The 23,100-nt window shown below is 43.4% G+C and overlaps 2 protein-coding genes and 1 long non-coding RNA gene across 9 annotated transcripts in view; 2 read left to right on the plus strand and 1 right to left on the minus strand.

Moving 5' to 3' along the window:
* MBTPS2 (membrane bound transcription factor peptidase, site 2) overlaps nt 1–9,394 on the plus strand; it is a 33,631-nt gene extending 24,237 nt beyond the window's left edge. For all 5 annotated transcript variants that reach the window (XM_083734464.1, XM_083734468.1, XM_083734466.1 and 2 more), the window contains 4 exons: nt 293–387; nt 3,352–3,553; nt 4,960–5,035; nt 8,073–9,394. In XM_083734464.1, the coding sequence (XP_083590590.1) occupies nt 293–387; nt 3,352–3,553; nt 4,960–5,035; nt 8,073–8,295 (596 nt within the window). In that variant the 3' untranslated portion in view covers nt 8,296–9,394. The remainder of the gene's footprint in view (nt 1–292; nt 388–3,351; nt 3,554–4,959; nt 5,036–8,072) is intronic.
* A 564-nt stretch (nt 9,395–9,958) lies between these two features.
* Nucleotides 9,959–21,981, minus strand: LOC310842539. 2 transcript variants are annotated; one of them, XR_014563174.1, is made up of 3 exons: nt 21,505–21,613; nt 11,829–12,770; nt 9,959–11,720 (listed from the first exon to the last, which is right to left on the minus strand). It is a non-coding gene; the product is annotated as an uncharacterized lncRNA (long non-coding RNA). The 2 variants fall into 2 exon arrangements; XR_014563173.1 differs by having other exon boundaries at nt 9,959–12,770; nt 21,505–21,981.
* SMS (spermine synthase) overlaps nt 13,353–23,100 on the plus strand; it is a 47,509-nt gene continuing 37,761 nt past the window's right edge. The window contains exon 1 of one of the 2 annotated variants that reach the window (XM_083734478.1): nt 13,353–13,880. In XM_083734478.1, coding sequence (XP_083590604.1) covers nt 13,433–13,880 — 448 coding nt within the window. In that variant the 5' untranslated portion in view covers nt 13,353–13,432. Of the gene's footprint in view, nt 13,881–18,815; nt 21,053–23,100 lie in introns of those variants that run through there. The other variant, XM_083734479.1, reaches the window with a different exon arrangement.

Here is a 23,100-nt window from a genome sequence, read left to right on the forward strand (position 1 = left end):
TTGATGTTCCAAACATCTGGCGGGCCGGAGTTTACTTATGCCGGATCTAGATGTTCCAATTGAACTGTGTTCTTTTCTGTTCAAAAAAACCTTCACAAAAGTATATGGGAGAAAGAGCTCCACTGTGATTTGATGACAACATTTCTCATTAAAGCATGAAGCCATCACAGGGAACTGTGCCTTCCCTGAAGGATATGGTGGCCGTTGAGTCTTTTGTTTCTTTCGCCCGGGAGTACAAATCTAGGAAGCTGTGATTTCTGAAAATCTAATAATGAGTTGTGTTTCTCTTTAGGTTTTAAAAGACTTGACGGCACTGTTGAATGTTGTAGCAACAACAGCCTCACAGACGTCTGCTTTTCATACAGTAATAACTTAAACGGTCAGTCGGTAAGTTAGCTGTGCAAACTGCCAGATCCAAACATCAATATATATGGTTGACAGGCACCACAAGGTTTGTTTTGAAACGTTGGAGTTGGGCTCTTAAACTGAACTTGGCATATTAATCCAGTTGCAAACATATTATCCTCATAACACAATCTGTGTACTTGAGAAACAGAAATAAGGAAGTTGAGCAGTCATACTTCTGTTTACATAACCATTTGAATCCTTTCCTACATGCAAACAAATTGCAGTGACCTCCTGACACACACGTTTAAGGCCTGAGCTAAGAGAGCTAAACTGGCAGCCATTTAACTAAATTTAAGGGTGGGTACTGGTTTTGAGGGGACATGGGTGGTGCTGTGGGCTAAACCACAGAGCCTAGAGCCTGCCAATCAGAAGGTCAGCGGTTTGAATCCCTGTGACGGGGTGAGCTCCCGTTGCTCGGTCCCAGCTCCTGCCCACCTAGCAGTTCGAAAGCATGTCAAAGTGCAAGTAGATAAATAGGTACCCCTGAGGCGGGAAGGTAAACGCCATTTCCGTGCGCTGCTCTGGTTTGCCAGAAGCGGCTTAGTCATGCTGGCCACATGACCTGGAAGGTGTACACTGGCTCCCTCAGCTAGTAAAGCGAGATGAGCACCGCAACCCCAGAGTCGTCCGCAACTGGACCTAACGGTCAGGGGTCCCTTTACCTTTACCTTACTGGTTTTGAAGGTCCTAAGCAGCTTGTGGCCAGGTTTCTAGAGGGAAAGCCTTCTTCCATATGGTCCAGTAGAGCAGCTGTGGCCTGCAAAAGAAGTCCTATTAACCACCTCACAGCCTGCCATGCCCATACTTAGAGTGTTGTAGAGTGATTACTTTCTCCATGGTGATAATTACTTTCCAGAACAATTCCTTTTGAAGATCTGGCAGGCTCTAACTGTTGTATGTTTCTGCCAACAATGGAAAATATCTGTTTTACCTGGTTTTACTTGGCCTGGTTACTCTGATCAGTATTTTTAACTTTGTAATATTTTGTTGCTGGGAATTTGTGTGTGTGTGTGTTTCTAAACTGCCTCGGCATTTCTTTTTAAAATGAAAGATAGTTCATAAATTATTTTAATAAGCAATGTCAAGAAGATCATGTATGCCTATGGGGCTGTAGCTTGGAGCAAGTGGTGATAAAAGGGATGTGCATGTCAAAACTAGAATAACTGGTTCACAGCCATTCCCTGAAGTCCAGCTTTGTGTTTGAAGAAGACACATGCAGTGAAAAGTGCTTGTGAATGTGCACATGCAGTGACTCCCTTATGGGGAAAAGTTGCAACATTTGGGACTTTTCACTTTAGAGAAAAGGAAAGAGGCGACATGATAGTCAAGTTTATAAAATTACACATGGCAGAGAGAAAGTGGATAGGAAAAAAGCTTTTCTTTCTCTCATAACGTTAGAACTCATGGACATCCAATTAGCTGAATGTTGGAAGATTCAGAACATATACCGTATTTTTCGCACGATTGGACGCACCGGACCATAGGACGCAGATAGTTTTTTTGGGGGGAAATAAAAGGAAAAAAAATTCCCTTTATTTCCCCCCCCCAAAAGCAGGTCAGGGAAACCGAACCAGGTCGAGGAACAGCGGGATAGTGGCGCTGCGCCTCCCTGTAGTCCCCCGAGCTTGTGGGCCTTGCTGATGTCTGTCTGGCGCGCAGGGCGCTCTGCTTCAGCGGGCCCCACCCGCCAGGCAGCAGGCTGCTATCCGCAGCATGGGGAGCCTTGCGGGGAACTCCTGCAGGGCTCCGCACGCTGCGGATGTCTGCCCGGCGCGAGGGGCGCTCTGCTTCAGGACGCCCTACCCGCCGGGCGGCAGGCTGCTATCCGCAGCGTGGGGAGCCCTGTGGGGAACTCCTGCAAGGGTCCCCATGCTGCGGATGTGTTCCTGAAGCGCCGGGCGCTCTGCTTTCAGGGCGCCCGACGCTCCGGGCAGCAGGCTGCTGTCCACAGCTTGGGGAGCCCTGTGGGGAACTCCTGCAGGGCTCCCCACGCTGCGGATGTCTGCCCGGCGCGAGGGGCGCTCTGCTTCAGGCGCCCTACCCGCCGGGCGGCAGGCTGCTATCCGCAGCGTGGGGAGCCCTGTGGGGAACTCCTGCAAGGCTCCCCACGCTGCGGATGTGTTCCTGAAGCGCTGGGCGCTCTGCTTTCAGGGCGCCCGACGCTCCGGGAAGCAGGCTGCTATCCGCAGCCTAGACACGGCTAGCGGAGCCCCAATCCCGAAGCTTGGGGCGTGCGGAGCTCAGCGCCTCCAAGCTTCTGGGTGCCGGCAAGGTCTAGACGGCTAGCGGAGACCTTGCCGGCACCCAGAAGCTTGGGGCGTGCTGAGCTCCGCACGCCCCAAGCTTCGGGATTGATGCAGCGCTCCGCTAGCCGTGGGAGAGCTGGGTCTCCCACGGCTAGCGGATAGCTTCCTGAAGCCTGGAGAGCGAGAGGGGTCGGTGCACACCGACCCCTCTCACTCTCCAGGCTTCAGCGAAAGCCTGCATTCGCTCCATAGGACGCACACACATTTTCCCTTGCTTTTTAGGAGGGGAAAAATGCGTCCTATGGTGCGAAAAATACGGCAAAAGCAATTCTTCACACAGCACATAGTTAAAACTATGGAACTTAACTCCCACAGAATGCAGTGATTGCCACGAACTTGGGTGGGTTTGGAAAAGGATTGCACAGATTCATGCAGGAGAAGGCTATCAATTGCTACTAACTAGTTATGATGGCTGTGCTCTCTGCCTCCATGGTCACAGGCAGCAATGCTTCTGAACAGCTGTTGCTGGAAGTCACAGGAGAGGGGAGAGGGCTCTTGTGCTCAAATCCTGCTTGCTGGTTTTCCACAGGCATCTGGTTGGCCACTGTGAGAACAGGATGCTGGACTATATGGGCCATTGGCCTGATCCAGCAAGCACTGTTATAGTCTCTACGTGCATGTTTATGTAACATCCCAGGTCCAGTATGCCTGTCTCCCAGCACGGAAAGCTATTGAGGCCAGCCAACTTTGCCGAACCAATACGGATTGCCGGAGGGAGTTTGTTCCAAGTTTGTGTGTGACGCCTTCTCTGGAAAACCAAACTAGGCTTATCCGAGTGAAACATCCACCTCAGATGGATATGCTGTTTGTTGGGCACCCGCTGCATCTCCAGTATACAGGTTGGTATGGTTTTGCGGGGAGATTATAAACAAAGCTGAGCACGTGAGTAACTAAACTTCACAGGAAATTTGTTGGCAAGTTGCTGGTGTAGCTTCCAATGAATTCAGCCATCCCCCACCTTTAGCAGTGGTTTATCTGTGTGATATGTCGATGGCACTTGAGGCTGTTTTCTGAGTCAGACTCAAAACTGCACTCCACTCTTCCTTCCTGCCCTTGAGTAGTTGCAGTAAATGAAGTTATTGGAAGGACCTCAAGGGTCATCTAGCCCAAGCCCCTGCTTCATGTGTTTAAAAAAACTTAGATGTGGCAACATGGACAAGATTTAAAGTTCTCTAAACTTTAAAGAAAATGGGCTTTATTTTGTAAGCATGCCCTTCATACCTGTTGATTCAAACAATCAATTTTATACTTGGGGATGCATAAACAGTTAATTGGGCCTAGGTAGGTGGTATGGTTCAGGTATCTGAAAATATTGCTACCAGATCTTTAGATATGCCTACATCACACTTCCATTTGATTTCCACAGGCTAACTTGCTGTCATTTATTTAAACTGATATCTTTACCCACGACAGGGCCTTCTTGGTGGTTCTTTACTTGTGGAATGCCCTCCCTGGTCTCCCTTGTTATTAATTTCAGGGGGCATTTTAAAACAATTCACCCAGGCTGAAAGATACTATTCCTGGCAAAGCTGAAATCATTAGCTGTAAAAATACATTATTGTTTTTAGTTGTTCTTAATGCTTTTAAAAATGTTTTTTATATACTTTGTATTTACTTGTGTTGCTTTGCTGCCTTGTTGTTTGCCACCTTGGGCTCCCTTGGGAGGAAGCAGGGATCTAGAAGAAGAAGAAGGAAAAGAAGAAGAAGAAGAAGAAGAGAGCCCTGATTCTGGCAGCAAATGGTGTTTTTAATCAGATTTCTCTGAATGCTTAAAGTTTGTACCTTTGGGCTTAAAAACAAATCTCAAAGAGCAGGGATAATCCTCTCAACAATGTAGATTATTCCTCTTCCTACTGTTACCTTCCTTACCATTTCTTCCTAGCTTGAAGTTAAGCTCTGACACCAAACAATTGAGTTGGAATGGAATCCATTTCCTGTTTGTTGCTGCTTTTTCTGCTGTCGTAATTGCGTCTGTCGTACTTCAAATAAGAATATTTGCTTTATAGTCTTTGATAATAAGAAGTACAATTGCTCAATTGTAAAGTAGCCACAAGCACATCATATGCTTAGGCCTAATGTTCTCATAAAATAGAGCTCATTAATGTATGACTACATTGGCAATAGTATAGTAGAACAAAAGCTATATTTGTCATGAATGCTCAGAAATGAGAGATGTTTGTATTCTGCCAAAATGTTATTCACTTTTGTATGCTTGTAAAACTTTCTTTTTTGTTATTCTTTAAAGTGAGTCTCAGCAGTTTTGTACCTCGACACAGCTTCTTCAGTATTGATCTGCCTGTGGTAATGGAAACATTTTGCAAGTATCCTTTGTTATTTGTGTCAGCTTTTCTAGAGAAGACACTGCAAATATCTCTGCAAATACATAAAAGGACTTTTGAGGACCAAAACAATTTGATTTTTCAAAAAAGATATTGCTCTTATCTAGGTTGTGTAGATTTAGTTTAGAATTAAAGCTTATTACATTTATACATTGCTTCCTACTAAGGGTTTCCACTAAGGTATGTGAAATATAGTGTTAGATTTTCAGATTCTAATCCTAGCACTTCTGTCCTGTTTTCTAATGTTCCTTTCACACAGCAGTACCTGTTACATTATTGAACTAAGGATTTGTTACCAGTGTTGTGCTATATTCTGTTTATACCGGTGGTTGTGGTGAGGCACAACAACAAACATCAATGGAGAACATCACTACTCTCCAACCCTATCCTCACATGCATTCCTCTGGTCCCCACGATACCCCCATCCAAAGAGTGAGAAAGAACTGTTTGCCAGTATACCACCTCCATTTTTGTCCCCTTCTATGATTTTCTGGGTTAATAGGGCTGCAAATGGATTATTTCTGGAACCAATTAATGCAGAAATGAGTGCTGAACTTCTGCTAGTTCCCACTAGATTTCCAGAATTGGCTTTTATGTTGTGTGAAAGTTCAAATATAACATGGAAAGTAGAAGTTAGGGGAACATCAGGGCAATGGAATAAACTGCTGTGTGAATGCAACCTAAGAAAATCCTGAGGCGATGTTTTCAACGGTTTAAGGGCTGAGAGCCACTGGCAAGTTAAAGATGCTTCAGCTCAACCATTGGTACAGCCTTATTGAGGAGTAAGGAGAGCCCTGCAACTCTGTGCACTGCCTTGTCTTTTTATCATGCTGTAGCAGTGCTCAGTCAAGTAGGGGAACCTGAGGCCCTCCAGATGTTGTTGTACTCCAACTCCCATCATTCCTGACCATTGTCCATGCTGGAGCTCATGGGAATTGGAGTCTGATAGCACCTGCAGGGCCACAGCTCCCCATCACTGCTCTAGCTGCTTTAACAGTGTTGAAGCCGAAGGCTTTCTAAGATTTGACTAAATCATTTGTATATTCATAACTCCCTTAGAAAGGCTGTATCTGTGATGGATAGGCCTGTAGGATGCAAGACGCTGCCAAGTCCAGCAGTCTTTCATGCCTATGCTAAATAATGCTTGTGGCTGACAGGTGTAACAAATTATACCCATTAACGTGTTTCATTGCACTTTGCAAATAAGTACCATACTGTGTGCAATATATAAATTTCTCTACATGAATAGGAATGGTATATAGGTTTGGCTGTAAATTAAGTGATGGCCACTTATTCTTTTGATGATCATAACTGTGGCGTGGAATAGAAATGGTGTGGCCAAACTTCAGCTTTTGGTTTATTTGGATCGGTCTCCCAAGTTAGAAGCACACCTTCATCTATCCTCTAGAACAGGGTTTCCCAAATTTGGGTCTCCATCTGTTTTTGGATTACAGTGCACATTGTCCCTGCCCACTGGCCCTCCTAGCTAGGGATGATGGGAGCTGTATTCCACAACCAGCTGGAGACCCAAGTTTGGGGAACCCTGCTCTAGGAGGTATGAAATGTGGAATTAGAAATACGTACACAGAAGTGAGAGTAGAAATGTTGATGTGATAACAGAGCACGTATGTGCATAAAGCAAGGATAAAGGTAAAGGTAAAGGGACCCCTGACCATTAGGTCCAGTCGTGACCGACTCTGGGGTTGCAGTGCTCATCTCGCTTTATTGGCCGAGGGAGCTTCCGGGTCATGTGGCCAGCATGACTAAGCTGCTTCTGGTGAAACCAGAGCAGCACACGGAAACACCGTTTACCTTCCCACCAGAGTGGTACCTATTTATTTATTTACTTGCACTTTGACGTGCTTTCTAACTGCTAGGTTGGGCAGGAGCTGGGACCGAGCAACGGGAGCTCACCCTGTCGCGGGGATTCGAACCGCTGACCTTCTGATCGGCAAGTCCTAGGCTCTGTGGTTTAACCCACAGTGCCACCCGTGTCCCATAAAGCAAGGATGGGGCATGGTTATTCTTTTAATGAAACAGCATACTTAGAGGATGGCAGTGAAACCACCTCATTCCTGTAGCCAAATCTTTTAACTTGCAGTGTTTTCTTGCTGCAATGAGTGCGCGTTTTCTGCTGAGCTCCAATACAGTAAGTAAGCTGGTCTGGGTAGCAGGCGGGGAATCAAATCTTTTTAAATGGAATGCAGCAATATGAGGGCAGGTTTTCTTCCTCTTTGCCATGTGCTCTTTTCTATGCAAAGAATACAACACTCCCAGTTTACATGTAAACAGTACAGATACATATAAATGGCACAGATACATGACTCCATTGCTGCTTCCTGCCACAGATACTCTGTGCCTACTGCACATGCTCCATCCTCACTGAGCTGTTTTGGCTTTGCTTCTCACTTAGAAAAAAATTCTAACATCTGCAGTCCTTGAGAAACGCCCCCCCAACCCTGTTATAATGCCCTCTCATTTGTACAGGGTGCCATTTTGGTTACCTAAGGATTGGCACTTTGGAAATCCAGTTGATAGTATATACCAGGTGTGGGGAACCTTTGATCCTCCAGCTGCTGCTGAACTACAGTTCCCATCATTCCTGGCCATTGGCCTCACTTGCAAGTTGCAATTCAGCAACATCTAGAGGGCCAAAGTTTCCACAAAACTGCTATATATAATCGCTAAGCTTCTAACTTAAGAACAAGGGGAACGAGGTAGGAGAGTAGGGAAGTTAGACTATAGAGCAAGAGTTTTGAAGGTCGTTTGTAAAAAAGCCAAACCATTTCATTGATGTTAAGGTGGTATGCTATATCAAAGGAAGATTAAAATAAAATGTTTGGTGGAACATCCTGGGTTTTTATGTGTTCCATTGCCAGTCTCTCTCTAATGTGGACAATACAATTCATGTTAAAACAGTTGTGTGGTGAAATACTGTGTTTCCAAGGTTTAGACTATATCTTACATTTAAAATATGAAAATGCAATCTTGTTTATTCCCCTTAACCAATTTTAACCAGGTATCTGATTTCCCTCTCTGGAGCGCTGGCTGTGATCAACGCAGTCCCTTGCTTTGCTTTGGATGGCCAGTGGATATTAAACTCTTTCCTGGAAGCTACTCTTAGCACGCTGGTTGTTGAAAAACAAAACAGGGAGCTAATTGGCTTTTTAATTTTGCTCTCTGGCAGCACACTTTTAGCTGCCAATGTGGCGTTAGGACTTTGGGTGGTGACAGCCCGATAGTACATTTTTTGTTCATTTTGACATCTGATAATTTATACTAGGCACATGGGAACTAGTGAAATTGTGTGTGGGGGGGACAAGAAGACAAGCAGCTTCAATCAAATTATGGCACAAGAAAGATTACTTTCCTGTGAGCTGAAGGTAATTCAGGATTGGCAGTTGTGATCTTAAAGATTAAATTATTTCTTCTTTGATCATTTGTGAAAACTTTATTGGAAAGGCAGAAGAGTTAGACTTGGCTTATTTAGATGTCTTAGCAAGCTCCTGTATGCTGGAAAACATGCCCTTCCAAAATAAGGGGACAGGAATAATGTTGAGTTCATTATCCTAGCCATCACTACAAGCTGTTATTAGGAGCTAGAAATATTTGTGATAAGTGCTGAACCCTTATTTTATGCTTAAAATACATGGTCCTGCACTCTATACATCCAGGAGTTTTGTGGGTGTATATAGGCATTTTCCTTTGTTTTCATGGGAATATTTCTTCCCCTAGATGAGAGGGGAAGTTTTGCACTGCATTCTTATTCTCTTATTTTCTGTTTAAACTGCATCAATATGTTGATTATTCAAAATATCTTTTTAAAGGTTCCCCACCCCCTTATTATTTTATATTTGCATTTTTAAAATGTTCACTTTAGGCAGATGATTTTACCATGATCCTCTATTTTATTATAGCCTATATTGATCTGAGAAAATTAATAGTATGTTTATGTGTTTTTAATAATTGGTTGGAAGTCTTTTTGAATGTGTCACGGCATAGAAGCAGGATATCAATTTAAATGTAAAAATTATGATGTGTCATTGCTAATTTATACTTCATTGTAAAAATCTGTATCAGATGGAAAAGTACTGTTTGATATTCAGAGAGAATGTACATAATTTAGGCTCACTTACTTAATAAGGAGTAAGTCCATTAAGCTGAATGAGACTTCATTTTGAGTAGATGTGCTTAAGATCAAACTGCACAATGAATACTTTGCTGGTTTCTTTAAGTGACCAATCCTACTTTTAAGACTTCAGATGCATATATAACATGTTTATTTCTATGTAATGATCTGATTGTGATGAATGTAACCATATAATTAAATGCTTACCTTTCTCTGGGTTTACAAAAATAAACTTTTTTGTTTAGTTAGAAACTCCATTACACAACAGCTGTACATTGGCTTTACAGAAATGTTGCAAATCTATAGACCTCAATATTGATAATTCTATGGCTGGAAAAGTGGCCCTGCAAGGTCAAACACTGAATTTCCCAGACCACAGTCCAGCACAGATTAGAATGGTTTCAGTAGGCTTATGTGTATCATATTTTTGAGTTGGATTGCAGCCCCGTGAATTTATGAGCTTGGGGGCTGACACAAACTATTCACCTTCTAACTTGCTTCTCCCAGAAAAACAAAATTGGAGTGAATTCTAAGGTGGATATTGGTGATCAACAGAGGTTTCTGGTTACTCTTTACACCATAGTGAAATCTGGCTGAAGCTTAATATATTTTCTCTAGACACTTTATAAATTGTGCCAAGCATTTTCAGCTACTCCTGCATAAATACTGAGGTAATATTCAATACGCATGCGAATACTGGTGTAAATTACAGTTATTCTGTTTTAGTGGTGGGGTTCCTGCTCTCATGATTTAGTAAAATGGTGGAGGTCAAACAGTTTAAATGACAGGGTTTTTATTTTTAAAAAAATAAATGGAAACTCCATTCTTTTGAGAAAGTAAAGAGAGAGAGAGAGTGTGTTCTCTGCTATGTTATACCATTCATGATGGAACTGCAGCTTTCCTGAAAAACAAAGTAATTAACCTTCTCTCTTTGATTCATAGAAGGTTTTGCAGACAAAAGACACTTTGAAATGGTGTATCTGCCTTCTCTAATAATCTTAGATATTTGACCTTGCAACTCACTTAAAAGAAACTATGTCTGCTGCAGATAGAATGTAATTGTTCTCCTGGCCCCAAGCAGTAACTAGCTATCCAAAGGAGTTTCAATAATTAACTAGTTTCACTAAGCAGTTGACATACTTTGAATAATGCAAGATTTAAAACTGCTTTTCAAGCTTCGATCCTGTCTGCTCACATCTGTGTCACTATGGTGGATGAGGGAAGCTCAGGAGAGAAACTTAACTGCAATAGAATCACTGTCAACCAAATGTGCAAACTGAATTTAAATTATGAAGAAATGCTAAGAATATTATGTGAAACCTGTCATCTCCACTGTGTCCTTGGGCAGATTTAAGCAGAACACCATATTTACTTGGAAGCAAGTCCTAGTGGATTCATTGCGGCTTCCTCCCAGATGAGAATGCATGGAGCTTTAAATAATTCATTTCCTGCTGGGAGGCAAGTCTTGACAGTGATCTGATGGCCATCTGCTCTTAATTCCTGCTGTCCGGTACCAGATTCTTATGCTATTTAACATGTCCAGTGGTCTCTTTATCACTCTGAATGCCAAAGGGAGAATATTTTGTTGGTCGGTTTTGAAGACAGCTGGGCTTGATCGTAGGGTTTCCTTGCTCCAATAGTCAAGGTTTAAATTACACGAATACTAAAAGCTGACGCACTAGCTGCCCAGATTGATCAAGGTGATTGATTAGCGATGAGAGTTGATAAGTTATCTGTTTCCCCAGTGTTATCTTGGTTTCGTCCCCCTGGGCAAGGACCAGTTTCCAAAAAGTCCCTGGGCTCCTGTGAAAGTGATTGACCAGCCAAGTGGCAATTCCCTTCTTTGGGTTATGAATTTTATGAATCTTGCTAGAGGCAGGAATTGGAATATGCAGCTTTTTGTACTGCTCTTGAAAGGTGGTGATGCTGGAGGTATGTATGGGGTGTAGAAATATATCCAATCCTGTGAAAGGTTTATAGAGGCTGAAAGGAATGGAATGATTAAACAGCATTTAGTTGGTTCTTCACACTGCCCTTGGAGACTGCCATTAGCCCTGCAGGTCACATGTGGCTGTTGACCAAAGCTTTGCTTAGGCCTGTAGTTTAGAAATCTGGAAATTACTTGTCCTTTTGCAAAGAAACCTAGCATTGTGCTTTATTTGTATATGGCTGAAATCTGGGGTTGTTGTTGTTTAGTCGTGTCCGACTCTTCGTGACCCCATGGACCAGAGCATGTCTTCCACTGCCTCCCGCAGTTTGGTCAAACTCATGTTAGTAGCTTTGAGAACACTGACCAACCATCTCGTCCACTGTCATCCCCTTCTCCTTGTGCCCTCCATTTTTCCCAACATCAGGGACTTTTCCAGGGAGTCTTCTCTTCTCATGAGGTGGCCAAAGTATTGCAGCATCAGCTTTACGATCTGTCCTTCCAGTGAGCACTCAGGGATGATTTCCTTAAGAATGGATAGGTTTTATCTTCTTGCAGCCCATGGGACTCTCAGGAAATCTGGGGTAGTTTAGTTTTAATAGTGCAGATTTCTTAAACAAATAGTAAAGAGATTAAGGGTTGAATGAAGTTTTGTTCACTCCTCCCATGTAGTCTTTCCCCAAGTTTTTATTATTGTTATTATTATTATTACTTCCCACCTTTTTTCCAAAGTAATCAAGGTGACATGATTCTTCTCTCCATTTTATCCCCACAATAGCCCTGTGTGGTAGATTAGGCTGAGAAACAAGTGGCTGGCAAAATAAGATAAAAATAAACTATTTTGAAGATGAACAACCAAAACGTCACAATATTGTGAGCAAACTTTTGAGTGTACCAGAGTTCTTCATCAGGCTCAATGGTAAGTAAAGGGGAAGTGGGGAGAGAGAAGGGGGGAAAGCTGGCTTGGTATTGAAGCCATATTGTCTGCCGTGGTAAAAGGTTTGTTTCTGTTGTGTATAGACTTAGAAGGTATATGAATATCGGGGCAAGGCCATGGGGTGTTGTCTTTAAGAGTTCTGGACTTCAGAATTTCCTACTGGAATAGATGCACCCTGGAATTAGTTATGTTGATATCTGTGGTTCTGTTCTGTGTGGCCTAGTAGGAGGCAACTCATAGGACTGGTAAGAAACTCCCCCTCCCCCCGAAAATTAAATAACTCTTTAGCTTGGCTGTTTGGACTTATGGCAAATGATGGCATATTGCTCTTATAGTCCTCGTTACTTAGCTGCATTGCAAAACTACAGCTTGATTCCCACTTGAAATCTTCATTTGAATCCCTTGTAACTTGTTTCCATATTCATTAAAACCCTAAACCATAACCGTCTGTTACAGTTCATCTTTTCAGAGACATAGATGTATCATTGAATAATGCTCCCCTTCTAGCAACCTTTTTTACTTGGTCTTGTGGCTCACCACATCTGGTGTAATTCACTTAAGCTTTGTTGGTATGGAATTGGCATTTGTTCCAGTATATAGAGTTTAGCAGCATTGCGAAAACATTGTTTATGCTGATGACTTTTGCATCGAATGGCTTGATCGTTGTTTCTAATCCTTACTTGCAGTACTGCTTCTTGTGGATTGATCTTCCAATCTGATGAAGCTATAGATTTTGAAGAAAAGTTTTGAGATTGTATTAATTAGCAACTATAGTCAATCCAATATATAGAAAGGGCCTCCGCTTACAATGTGCCGCATAAAAGCTGCAACATACGGGAGACAGAGAGGGACAGTCTCTTTATTTTTGAATACAGACATTTCCACTAATACACTTCACCGCCAAGTGCCTATATTGTATGACCTAAGCGACACATTCCAAAATTCCCTGCAGGGTCACAGATGGTGAATTCTACACAGCTTCACTGGCTCCTTAAAAGTAAAATCAAAAAGCAGTCCCCTCAAGCAGCCGCTTACTGAACTGCATGTTGAACAAACAAAAAGCAAAATAAAATGATAAATAATACAACAGGTGGAAACCATTCCCTTTCCCATTTAACTCCTGATCAGCTTTTATCTTGATTTTCTCTCTCCCCCCCCCCACTGTCACAGTACGCTAAACAGTCACAATAGTAGTGTAACAACATTCTGAGGAAACCGTTTGAAGACTTTAAAAATATGTGGTAAAGCTTTTTATTTATTTCAAACAGATCTCCACTTTAATGGCTTGTTTCCATACCTAAGAAGTGTGGCAGCTCTGCAAAGGCCTCATTTTCAAAAACTGCTGAGTACGGTAATTTGAAACATTGTTGATTCACCTGAGCCACAATGCAATTATTGGGGTGGGGATATCACCTCAATAGTCACTATAGAATTGCACCAGTTTATAGCAAGGAGAAGAACAAGCAAGGAGTAGAGAGGTTAAGAATAATAATAAAAGGTTTCTTTAGCTCTGTTCAAAGCAAGAGGAAGAGCAAGTGTGAAGATGGAGAAATGCTACTGGATGACAGAGAGAATGCAGAACTGCTCAGCACCTACTTTGCCTCTGTCTTCACCCAAAAGGAAAGCAGTGCCCAACCTGGTGATAACAGAATACATGATGCATGGAGGGAGCTGCACCTCAAAGTAGGAAAAGAGGTGGTAAGGGAACACCTAGCTACTTTAAACAATTTCAAATCTCCAGGGCCTGATGAGCTGCACCCAAGGGTACTAAAGGAGCCTGCAGATGTCACCTCAGAGCCTCTGCCTACAATCTTTGAGAATTCTTGGAGAACAGGTGAGGTCTCTGTGGGCTGGAAGCAAGCAAATGTTGTCCCCAACTTCAAAAAGGTGGTGTGGTGGGGAGAAGACCAAGGTAACTACTGACTGGTCACCTTGACACTGATGCCAGAAAAGGTCCTAGAACAGATAATTAAACCGTGTGAAAAGGATGCTGTGATTTCTTGATATACATAAGCTTGGTGGATCAGGGAAATGCTGTGGACATAGTGTATCTTGATTTCAGTAAGGCTTTTGACAAAGTCCCCCATGATATTCTTGTGGAGAACCTGGTAAAATGTGAACTGGATAAGGTAACTGTTCAATTTGTAGCTGGTTGACTGACCAAACTCTAAGTGTGCTCACTAATGGTTCCTCGTCATTCTAGGGGAAAGTGACAAGTGGGGTGCCGCAGAGTTCTGTCTTGTCCAACATTTTTATAAACAACTTGGATGAAGGTATGGAGAGGATGCTCGTCAAATTTGCAGATGACACCAAACTGGGAGGGGTAGCCAATACTATCGAAGACAGATCTGGGAGAACAGATTGAAGCACTGGGCCAATACTAGCAAAATGAATTTCCATAGGGACAAATGTCAGTTTTTCCACATAGGCAGGAAGAACCAGCTGCACAAATATAAGATGGGGGACACCTGGCTTGCTAGTAGTACAAGTGGAAAAACTGCCCGGGGCGATGGCCCTCTCAGCTCCCCCTCCCCCACATCCCTGATTATGCAGAACAGTTGATGAAATTGTGTATGTTTAGCCTGGCAATAAGGAGACTGAGGGGGTATAATAGTCATCTTCAAATATCTAAAGGGCTGTCGCATGCAGGATGGAACAAGCTTGTTTTCTCCCGCTTCTTTCTCCTTGTTTTATAGGCATCTCTGGAACAGTGTACAGTACTTTCTTCTTGGCCTGCTCCCTATTAGGGGTCATATAAGAAGAGCACATTATATACTGTGATCTCCCATATCTGCACTAGCTTTTTTATTGCTTTTCATGCTCAAACTAAAGTTAGAAAATCCATGTATGGTCTTGAAAGACCTAGTGTACCTGAGAAACCTACTCCACCTCTATGTTGTTGTCATAACCTCTTAGGTTTTCCATCAGTGTGTAAAGTAGAGAGTGCTGGGGTGTTCTTGGTTCCTACTCAACTGATAAATATACTCTCTCTCTGGAAGACTTTAAAGCCAAAGTGGTGATCCTGTGGCCCTCCAGATGTTGTTGAACTCCAATTGCCCCAGCCAGAACAACCAATGATCGGGAGGTGGGGGGGAATGGGATGGGAGTTGCATTCCAGCAACCTCTGGAGGGCCATTGGTTCCCAATTTGAACTTTAAGCATTTATAGAAAGAATTTATGCTGAAATAAGGCTCTCAAAGTGTTTTTTTAAGGCTGTAAAACAAAAAACGAACCCCCCCCCCCCAGCAAACACCAATAAAACAGCTATCAATAGAAACAAGACTGTGCAGACAGAGGAAAGAATTTGTAAGCAAATTAAAGCAGCTGCACTGTAATAAGGTCCAAGTCCAGGCATCTTCAAGTGGTGTCAGGCTTCTTTCCAGCTGGCATTTGATAGCAAAAGCAGGGAAGGTTATGAGGGTTGGGCTCTTCAGGAAAAGCTTTATGTATACACATCCCAAACATTTTAGATGGGGAATACTACAAATTACGTTTCAAAAGACCCAAACCACCTAATTTAATTTTGATTCTTTTATCTCTCATCATAGCATAAGTAAATGCTACATTTTTTATTGTTTTAATGGGCCCAAACCATAATGAAGAAGCTTCCCAGCCTGCTTAAGCCAATGGCACTTCATGTAACAACATGCAGTCAGAGCTGTAACAAATCAGCAGAAATGGTGGATGGCAGAGACATGTCTGCTGTGAGCAGGGCCTGAAGCCTTCTTCTGGGTCACAGCACAATTATATCTGCCTTTTAAAATAACAGCCCTGGAGCCATTTTTAAAAAGAAAATATGCTAGTCTAATGTGCTTCCAAAGTACAGTAATATATCAGGCGGAAATAAATATCCAGCGCTCAACTGAACTAGAGTTTTAGACTTTCAATTGTGCTTATAACTACTTAACAAGGTCTGTAACAAACTGATGCACTTTTATCATTCCAAAACTCTGTTAATTAAAAGTCAAGACTCTTAGGGTCAGTTGGGTTCACATGAACAGCGGGTAAAACCTTGTCAAGCTTCTGGCATATTGTTAATGAACATAGCAACTTTCAAGGTGACTCTACTTGAACAATGCAGTTTTCTGTCAGTTCGTTTTCAGGGTGAAAGGTTCATGCAGGCCCAGCCTTAGGCATTTCTGAACAGGTTTTTCGCTGATAGGATACCAAGTGTAGCACCTACAAGACCCACATGTGCAATGTACATGTGCATGCCTTGAACCCCAGAATGTTCATATGGCAGTTGTAGGATAAAGGTGCCAATTTTTCCAGGAAGCAGGTTTCTCCTATCTGACCCCTAGGTTTCACACCTCTGGTCTAAGGAATTGTGGATCAGAAGGTCTGTAGCTCAGTGGTACAGCATATTATGCTATGTGTGCAACAATATATGAATATGGGTGCTCACAATAATTTATTTAGGGGTGAAGGGTAATGAAAAACTGAAGGTTTGGAGTTTTGCTTCTCACAAAAAAATGAGAAAAGTACCGGCATGTTTCCCCTTGTATCTCAGGTTCTACAAATGCTAGGAACTTACTTTTTTAAAAAATGAAACCTGGAAATATGGAAATTATGGTGCTCGCTTCGGCAGCACATATACTAAAAATTGGGAATTATGATTCATTGTGGGGAGGGAGAGTCAGCTCCAAGTTTGGTGGTTGCCCAGGCAAAGGGTTATCTCGGGGGGGGGGGCATGTCTCTGTCAGCAGGCCCTGGCAAGCTTATCAATCAATCAATCAATCAATCAATCAATCAATCAATCAATCAGTTTATTACAGTCATAGACCAGCAGTCAGAGAATAGAATATTAAGTGGATAAAAAACAAAACTGATAATTAAAACAGATAAAAACTAAAAACAAATAAAAACATTCAGTTAAAACAACTGTAAGAGCGCAAGCTTATCTAGCTGGTCAAAATGGCACCAGGCAGCTGGATCTAGCTACCCTTTTAATTTCCTACAATGATCAAAAGTTAAAAGGTTCCTGGTTCTAGCCCTACCTCAGAGTGCTGGACCAGAAACAATGTTATGGGTGTGTGTGTGTGGCATGGAAAGCATCATTGTGGACCTTGCAGCAGCCCAAGGATGCCAAGTGCTGACGCCATCCCTGCAAGAATGAATATTGCATGAGTTGTAGGTGCCAATATGTATTACTCACTAATGGCAACGTCTAAAAGTATGTTATATAGGGAGTCTTAAACATGCACAAACAAAGCCTCATGGCACATCTTGCAGAAGAGATTTAGAAACTTGCTAGTTGTAGAAATATTTACTAGTGCTGTTTTAATATCCCTAAGCCTACAAAACCACGTTGATGCAGGGCCTGCTCCGATACTATTAAAGTTAATGGAGGTCTGCTTATTTATTTCCACTGCAACATAATTACTAAAGTGCTAATTATGGAACTGTTATGCCTTTGACTTCAGTGAAACAAAGCCAGCTTCTCTGAATACACGTACCTTCCACACAGGATATGGTGTGCATAGTGATTGCATATGTAGCAAGATGTTATACTGTGTACATATGGTAGTATGCCCAGATGAACTATTTAAGGTCTCTGTGCAAATGGCAAAATATTATTATTAATAATAATACTAATATTTATATACTGCCCTTCAGCTTTGTAACTCGGATAAAAGCATTTTGCAGTTCACAGGATAAAATCACAAAATAAAGAGTTAAAACAATAACACCCCGCCCCAAACATTTAGAAGGCCATAGAAGGCCTGGCACCTAAAGGTGTATAATGGTGCCTGGCAACCCTCCCTGCAGAGAGCATTCAAGAAATGGGGAGCCAACACAGAAAAGGCCCATTCTCATTCTGCCACCTTCAGGACCTCTTGTGGAGGAGACACACCAAGAAGGGCTTCAGATTATGACTGTAGAATTCAGGTTGGTTTATAAAGGGAGATGCAGTCCTGAGCCATTTAAGGCTTTATAGGTACAAAACCAGCACTTTGAGCTTAGCCTGGAAGCTAATTGGCAGCCAGTACAGTTGGCCCAGGATTGGCGTAATACGCTCAAACTGTCTTTCCCTGGTGAGCAACCTGACCACTGAATTCTGCATCAGCTGAAGTTTCCAAACCATCTTCAAAGGCAGCTCTACATATAACGTGTTGCAGTAATCTAACCAGAACATATTGTTAAGTGATGGTGTATATACAGGGTACATGTACTAAACCTTCTTTGTGAACTGGCCCAGTGCCACACATATGTATTGCACATATGTATCATAGTTCTGATATAAATCAGTGTGCAAAGTAAGAATAAAGTGGGATAGGATGCTGTCCCACTTCTTTTCAGGTAGATTTAAACCCATCCTACTTGGTTACACTGAGGAAGATCACTCTTTTTTGCAAAAAGCCACCAACAGTGCCAACCTATACATGTTTACCCACAATAGAGTCCAATTGTTTTCAGTTGAGTTCACTCCCAAGTAAGTGTGTAGGACTGCAGCGTTACAATGAAATGCTGTGAATGACTCACAAATAAGCTCCATACATACCCTATATGGGTATAGGATTGCAGGTTGAGAAGGCAGTCCTATGCACACTTACTTGGCAGAAAATACTCAGTGGGATTTATTCCTAAAGAATGCACTGTAAAAAAAAAAAAGATTTCACAGCTGACACTCTTCTCATTCCCCACCCCCTGCACCCCACTTTGAGCACTGGACGTAATCCAAAGCTACAATAAACAAGAGTTTGGTAGGTTGTTCAGTGCACAGCAACTGTTGCGTAAACATGTGCAGACTTCTCCCTTCACTTAAATGACAGGGGCAGCTCTGTCCACTCACAGGCATAGACACTATAGTGAATACAGAGACCCATATGTGCACAGAGGCTTTCTGTGTGCATTCAGTAAGTTCTGGCTGCATGTTCTTGTGTGCCTCTAAGTCAATGTTATGTGCAAATCAATAAACCAAAGCTATGAGACTCTGCTTTTTTTTGCTTTGCCATGTAGAGGTAATGCGGTAGGGATGGGGATGCTTAACCTTTCCCCCCACCCAGTTACTTTTCCCACAAACTGACTGTGGAATTCAAGATACATGTTTGTAAGACTTAATTTTTTAAAAAGCTTTCTCTGTGGAAGCTGCAAAAGTGGCAGGTGAAGAAAGTGTTAAGTTTCTGTCCTCACCCTTTCCTGTTTTCTGCACCAAACTTTTTATTTCAATTCTTAGACAAGAATGCAGCTCCCAAGAGTACTGTCATAGCTTTCTAAAACAATGTTGGAAGTATTCCTCAGTGATTAGATTCAGGATTTTTTTTCAGGAGGGAGGAGCAGCCTTCTAAAAGCTAAGAGGGACAAAAAAAGATTGATAATAGCGGAGGCCTGTTTTGAGGGAGTAGGCTTGGAAGGGAAATTAGCACTGTGTGGGCACAAATAAATGTGGCTTTCAGGGATGAGACACACAAACATTCCACACCAAAGGGATAGAGGATTTTAGGAATGGCTGTTCAAAAGAAAATCATTGGATATGCAGGAATAGACCCTTTAAAATAGGATCTGTTTTGTTGCCTTAGTTTGGATGCTGAATCACCTCATTTCTGGGAAATATTGTGTTAGCATTAGCTCTTTGATTTGCTCATTATGCTGGTTTTGCAGTAGCAGTTTCATTTTTTAAACTAACCCAGTTGTGAGAGTGGTTCAGCAGAATCCTAACCAAGTCTATTCAGAAGCAAGTCCTATTAAATTCAGCAGGGTTTACTTCCAGATAAACAGGGTTAGGACAGGATTAGTTTGGGCATTCACTAGTCCCTGGTGGGCCTGCCATACCTGGCCAGTATGTTGGGTAAGTCACATGCTGTTAGGCTTTGTTTTCAACTACACAGAAGGAAAAGATGGCAGATTTTCCTTTCTGTGTTACAGGCTTATGACCAGTAGGCCTGGAAGTGTATTTTCTGCTGGAATTACGCTAACTGCTGTGGTTGGGTGGCTTACTACCACGTAGAGCTTTTCTCCTACAGTTGCTGCGTCCCCCTAAGAAAATTCTGCTCAACAAACTTTGTTAAAACACCAGCTTTCAAGCTACTTGAAGCTCATTTTTGGAACTGGTTGCTGAGTAATTTCCAAAAGCAGGAGACATGAGGCAACCACTGAAACTTCTACAATTCAACGTGTCCTATCAAATAAATACCCACCCACCCAAACACACAGTAACCTAGATCTCTATTTGAACATGGGAACTTCTATTTTGTAATGACTGAACATCAGAAATGAAAACGCTAAGTAAAAAAGGCATGGGGGCAGAGATAAGGGAGCTGAGGGTGAGAGGGGCCATGGGGCTGGGAATAAGGGGCTGACCTGGTGTTAGAGTACTAGTGTGAAAATCCTAATGGGCTTGGCAAGGAGTCCTGTGCGATTCAAAAGCTTGCACTCTTTTCCTCTTGGGAGCTTTTAAAATAAGTTACAACAACCCAAGCTTGGGCAGTTTCCTAGTCGTCGTCGTCCCCCACCAATAGCTTGTTTTTCACCTAACCCCCCCCCCAACCTGACAAGCAGCTTTTGGGCGGGCTTGGCGAATGTAAACCGCGAGGCCGTTTCAGCGGCTACCGCCTTAGCAAAGCCCGCCTTGCTCACACAATAGCAACAACTCCTGAGCAAAGCGCCTGCGGTTCCGCGCTCCCCGAGGGAGGCGGCCGGGCGAGCGAGCGAGCAAGCAAGCAAGGCGGCGAGCAATCAGCGAGGGCGGCCACCTCTCCGTCCTGGCTCTGAGGAGTCGCAGCCAATTCTCTGCTTTTGCCTCCCTCTCCCTCTCCCCCCCCCCCATCGCCGACTCATTCGCTCCCAGCCAGGCTGCCCCTCCCCTTCGGGCTCTCCCCGCTCGGCGGCAACCCCGGCCTCAACCCCGCGTGCGTAACACACACACACACACACACACACACACACACACTCGGTGGCACTCGCAGCGCAGCAGCCACGGCCGCTCCACCAGGCATGGCACAGGGCTCTACCTCACTATGGCAGCCGCGCGACACAGCACCCTCGACTTCATGCTCAGCGCCACAGGTGAGGCGCCTCGCTCGGGGTTTCCCCTGCCCACCCTAACCCCGGCCGGCGAGACCGACCCCGCGCTTCCACCCTTTTATTTTTCGGGGGGGGGGGGGAGAAGGAAGAGGCTCCTGCAGCGAAGGAAGGCAGAGTGGCTGGCTGGGCGGGCGGGCGGGCGCCGTTGCGGTGCCTCTCCTCTCATGCACAGCCATGGCTCGTTGCTGCAGGCCCGAGCTGCTCCTCTTTGCACCGTCAGGAGCAGCCGCGGCTGCTGGGCGCAGGCCACTGCCTTTGCTGACTAAGCCGCGCCGGGCGCCTTCCCCTCCCGCTGACCCCCGAAGCTGTGCCGCACATGCCCGCGTTTTGCCCGGGCTCAACCGGGAGCCCTTTTGCCGCCAACTTTTGCGCCTTCAGCCGCAGCCTTCGGCCTCCCCATGTTGGGATTTCCCCCTCCCGTATTATTTTCTAACCTTCGTCTTTGCAGCTCCTCCCCTTCATATATGCAGATTCCCTGAAGCTCAGCCCCGCTCTTCTGTTTCTCCAGCCATACAGATTTCTTCGCCCCCCTCCCCCGCCGCATGTGCTTTATTTCTCTCTCTCCCCCCCTCCACCGCATGCAATTTCTCTCCATTCATTTCCCTGGGCACAGGCTCTGATCGACACTCTGCATCCGAAAATAGACCAGCAAGGGCCTTTTTCGATTCTCTGTCTCCGTACCGTCCCCCCCCCCGGGGGCACGCTCTCTTTGCATACATAAAAATTATTAAATTGCTTGCCCGTGCTTGCAAAATTGACTTTGTAACTGGCTTTTTAAAAGTATGCGCCTGTGAATTTTCGAGGAAGGGATGATCGTGCACGCCTTGTAGTCGCATGCGTGACCTTAATCTGTCCCTTAGGCGGTGACTTTTTTTTTTTTTGCTTTTGCAGCTGTGCTGACAGTGACGAAGGTTATTCACCTTATTTTCTCCAGTAATCCTGATGATTGTGAAAGGAAGTGATCTATTGATATGGAAAATCGGGGCCCAGGGAGAAAAAGTGGAGTTCAATGGATTGATATTGGGGAAGGGCCTCTGTGTTAATGATAACTTTTTCAAAAAGGGAGGAAAAAACCTAGCAGGAAATGAAAGATCAGGAAGTGTCTTATATTGGGAGTCCTCTGTTGTTAAGTTGCAAAAAAAAAAGAAATCAGGAGCGTTTTGTTTTGCATTCCTCCAACCCTTATTAAGGGTTAAAAGGAACTAGCTGTGGAGCTTATGACCATTATTCTCAAATCTTTATTTGGCAATTAAGAGTTTACTGCCCACATAGTTATTACAGTAAATTAGTTTATAACCTGTGTTTCAGATGTTCGGAACAGTTGAGCTATAATGATTTTGAAAACCCTCTAGCAGCTCCAAAAGTGGCATTCAGTCTTTTGAGCATGCCAGTTTTAATGGCATTTGGGAGGATGGTCAACCCTTAATTTGCTACCAACACGTTATGGAGAGTGCATGTATGGAGGAAAGTGTACAAAGCAACTTTTATGGTAATGGGCATGTTTCGTCTCAGTTGTTCAAGTGCAGTAGCTTTTTTATTTATATGTGAGTGAATGGCAGCTGTTAATGCAAATGATGCACTGTACATTTGTAGTGTAAAGGATTGCACTTGCATAAATAAGGAATCAGGTCAGTTCTGGCTCTTGAGTAGTGATGCTTCTCCTGCTATATCCATTTATCGTTTACTTGGAAGCAGAAGGTGTGCTCATGGGGCTTGCTTTGGAGGGTGGGACCTTAATCTGCAATTTACCATCACTTATCTAGGTATATCGATCTGAAGAAGTGTGCATGTACACACTTCTTCATCACACTACCATCACTTATCTAGGTATATAGATCTGAAGAAGTGTGCATGTACACAAAGCTCATACCAGTAACAAACTTAGTTGGTCTCTAAGGTGCTGCTGGAAGGATTTTTTTTTTATTTTACATGTAGAGGTATAAATAATCCTATAGATTATTTGCACTACAGGAAAATGAAGCTGCTCCATTTTGTAATTGGGCAATCATGGGCTTGCTTCAGTTGCTGTG

Source organism: Podarcis gaigeae, assembly GCF_964106915.1.
Source record: "Podarcis gaigeae genome assembly, chromosome: 4".
Classification (NCBI taxonomy): Eukaryota; Metazoa; Chordata; class Lepidosauria; order Squamata; family Lacertidae; genus Podarcis; species Podarcis gaigeae.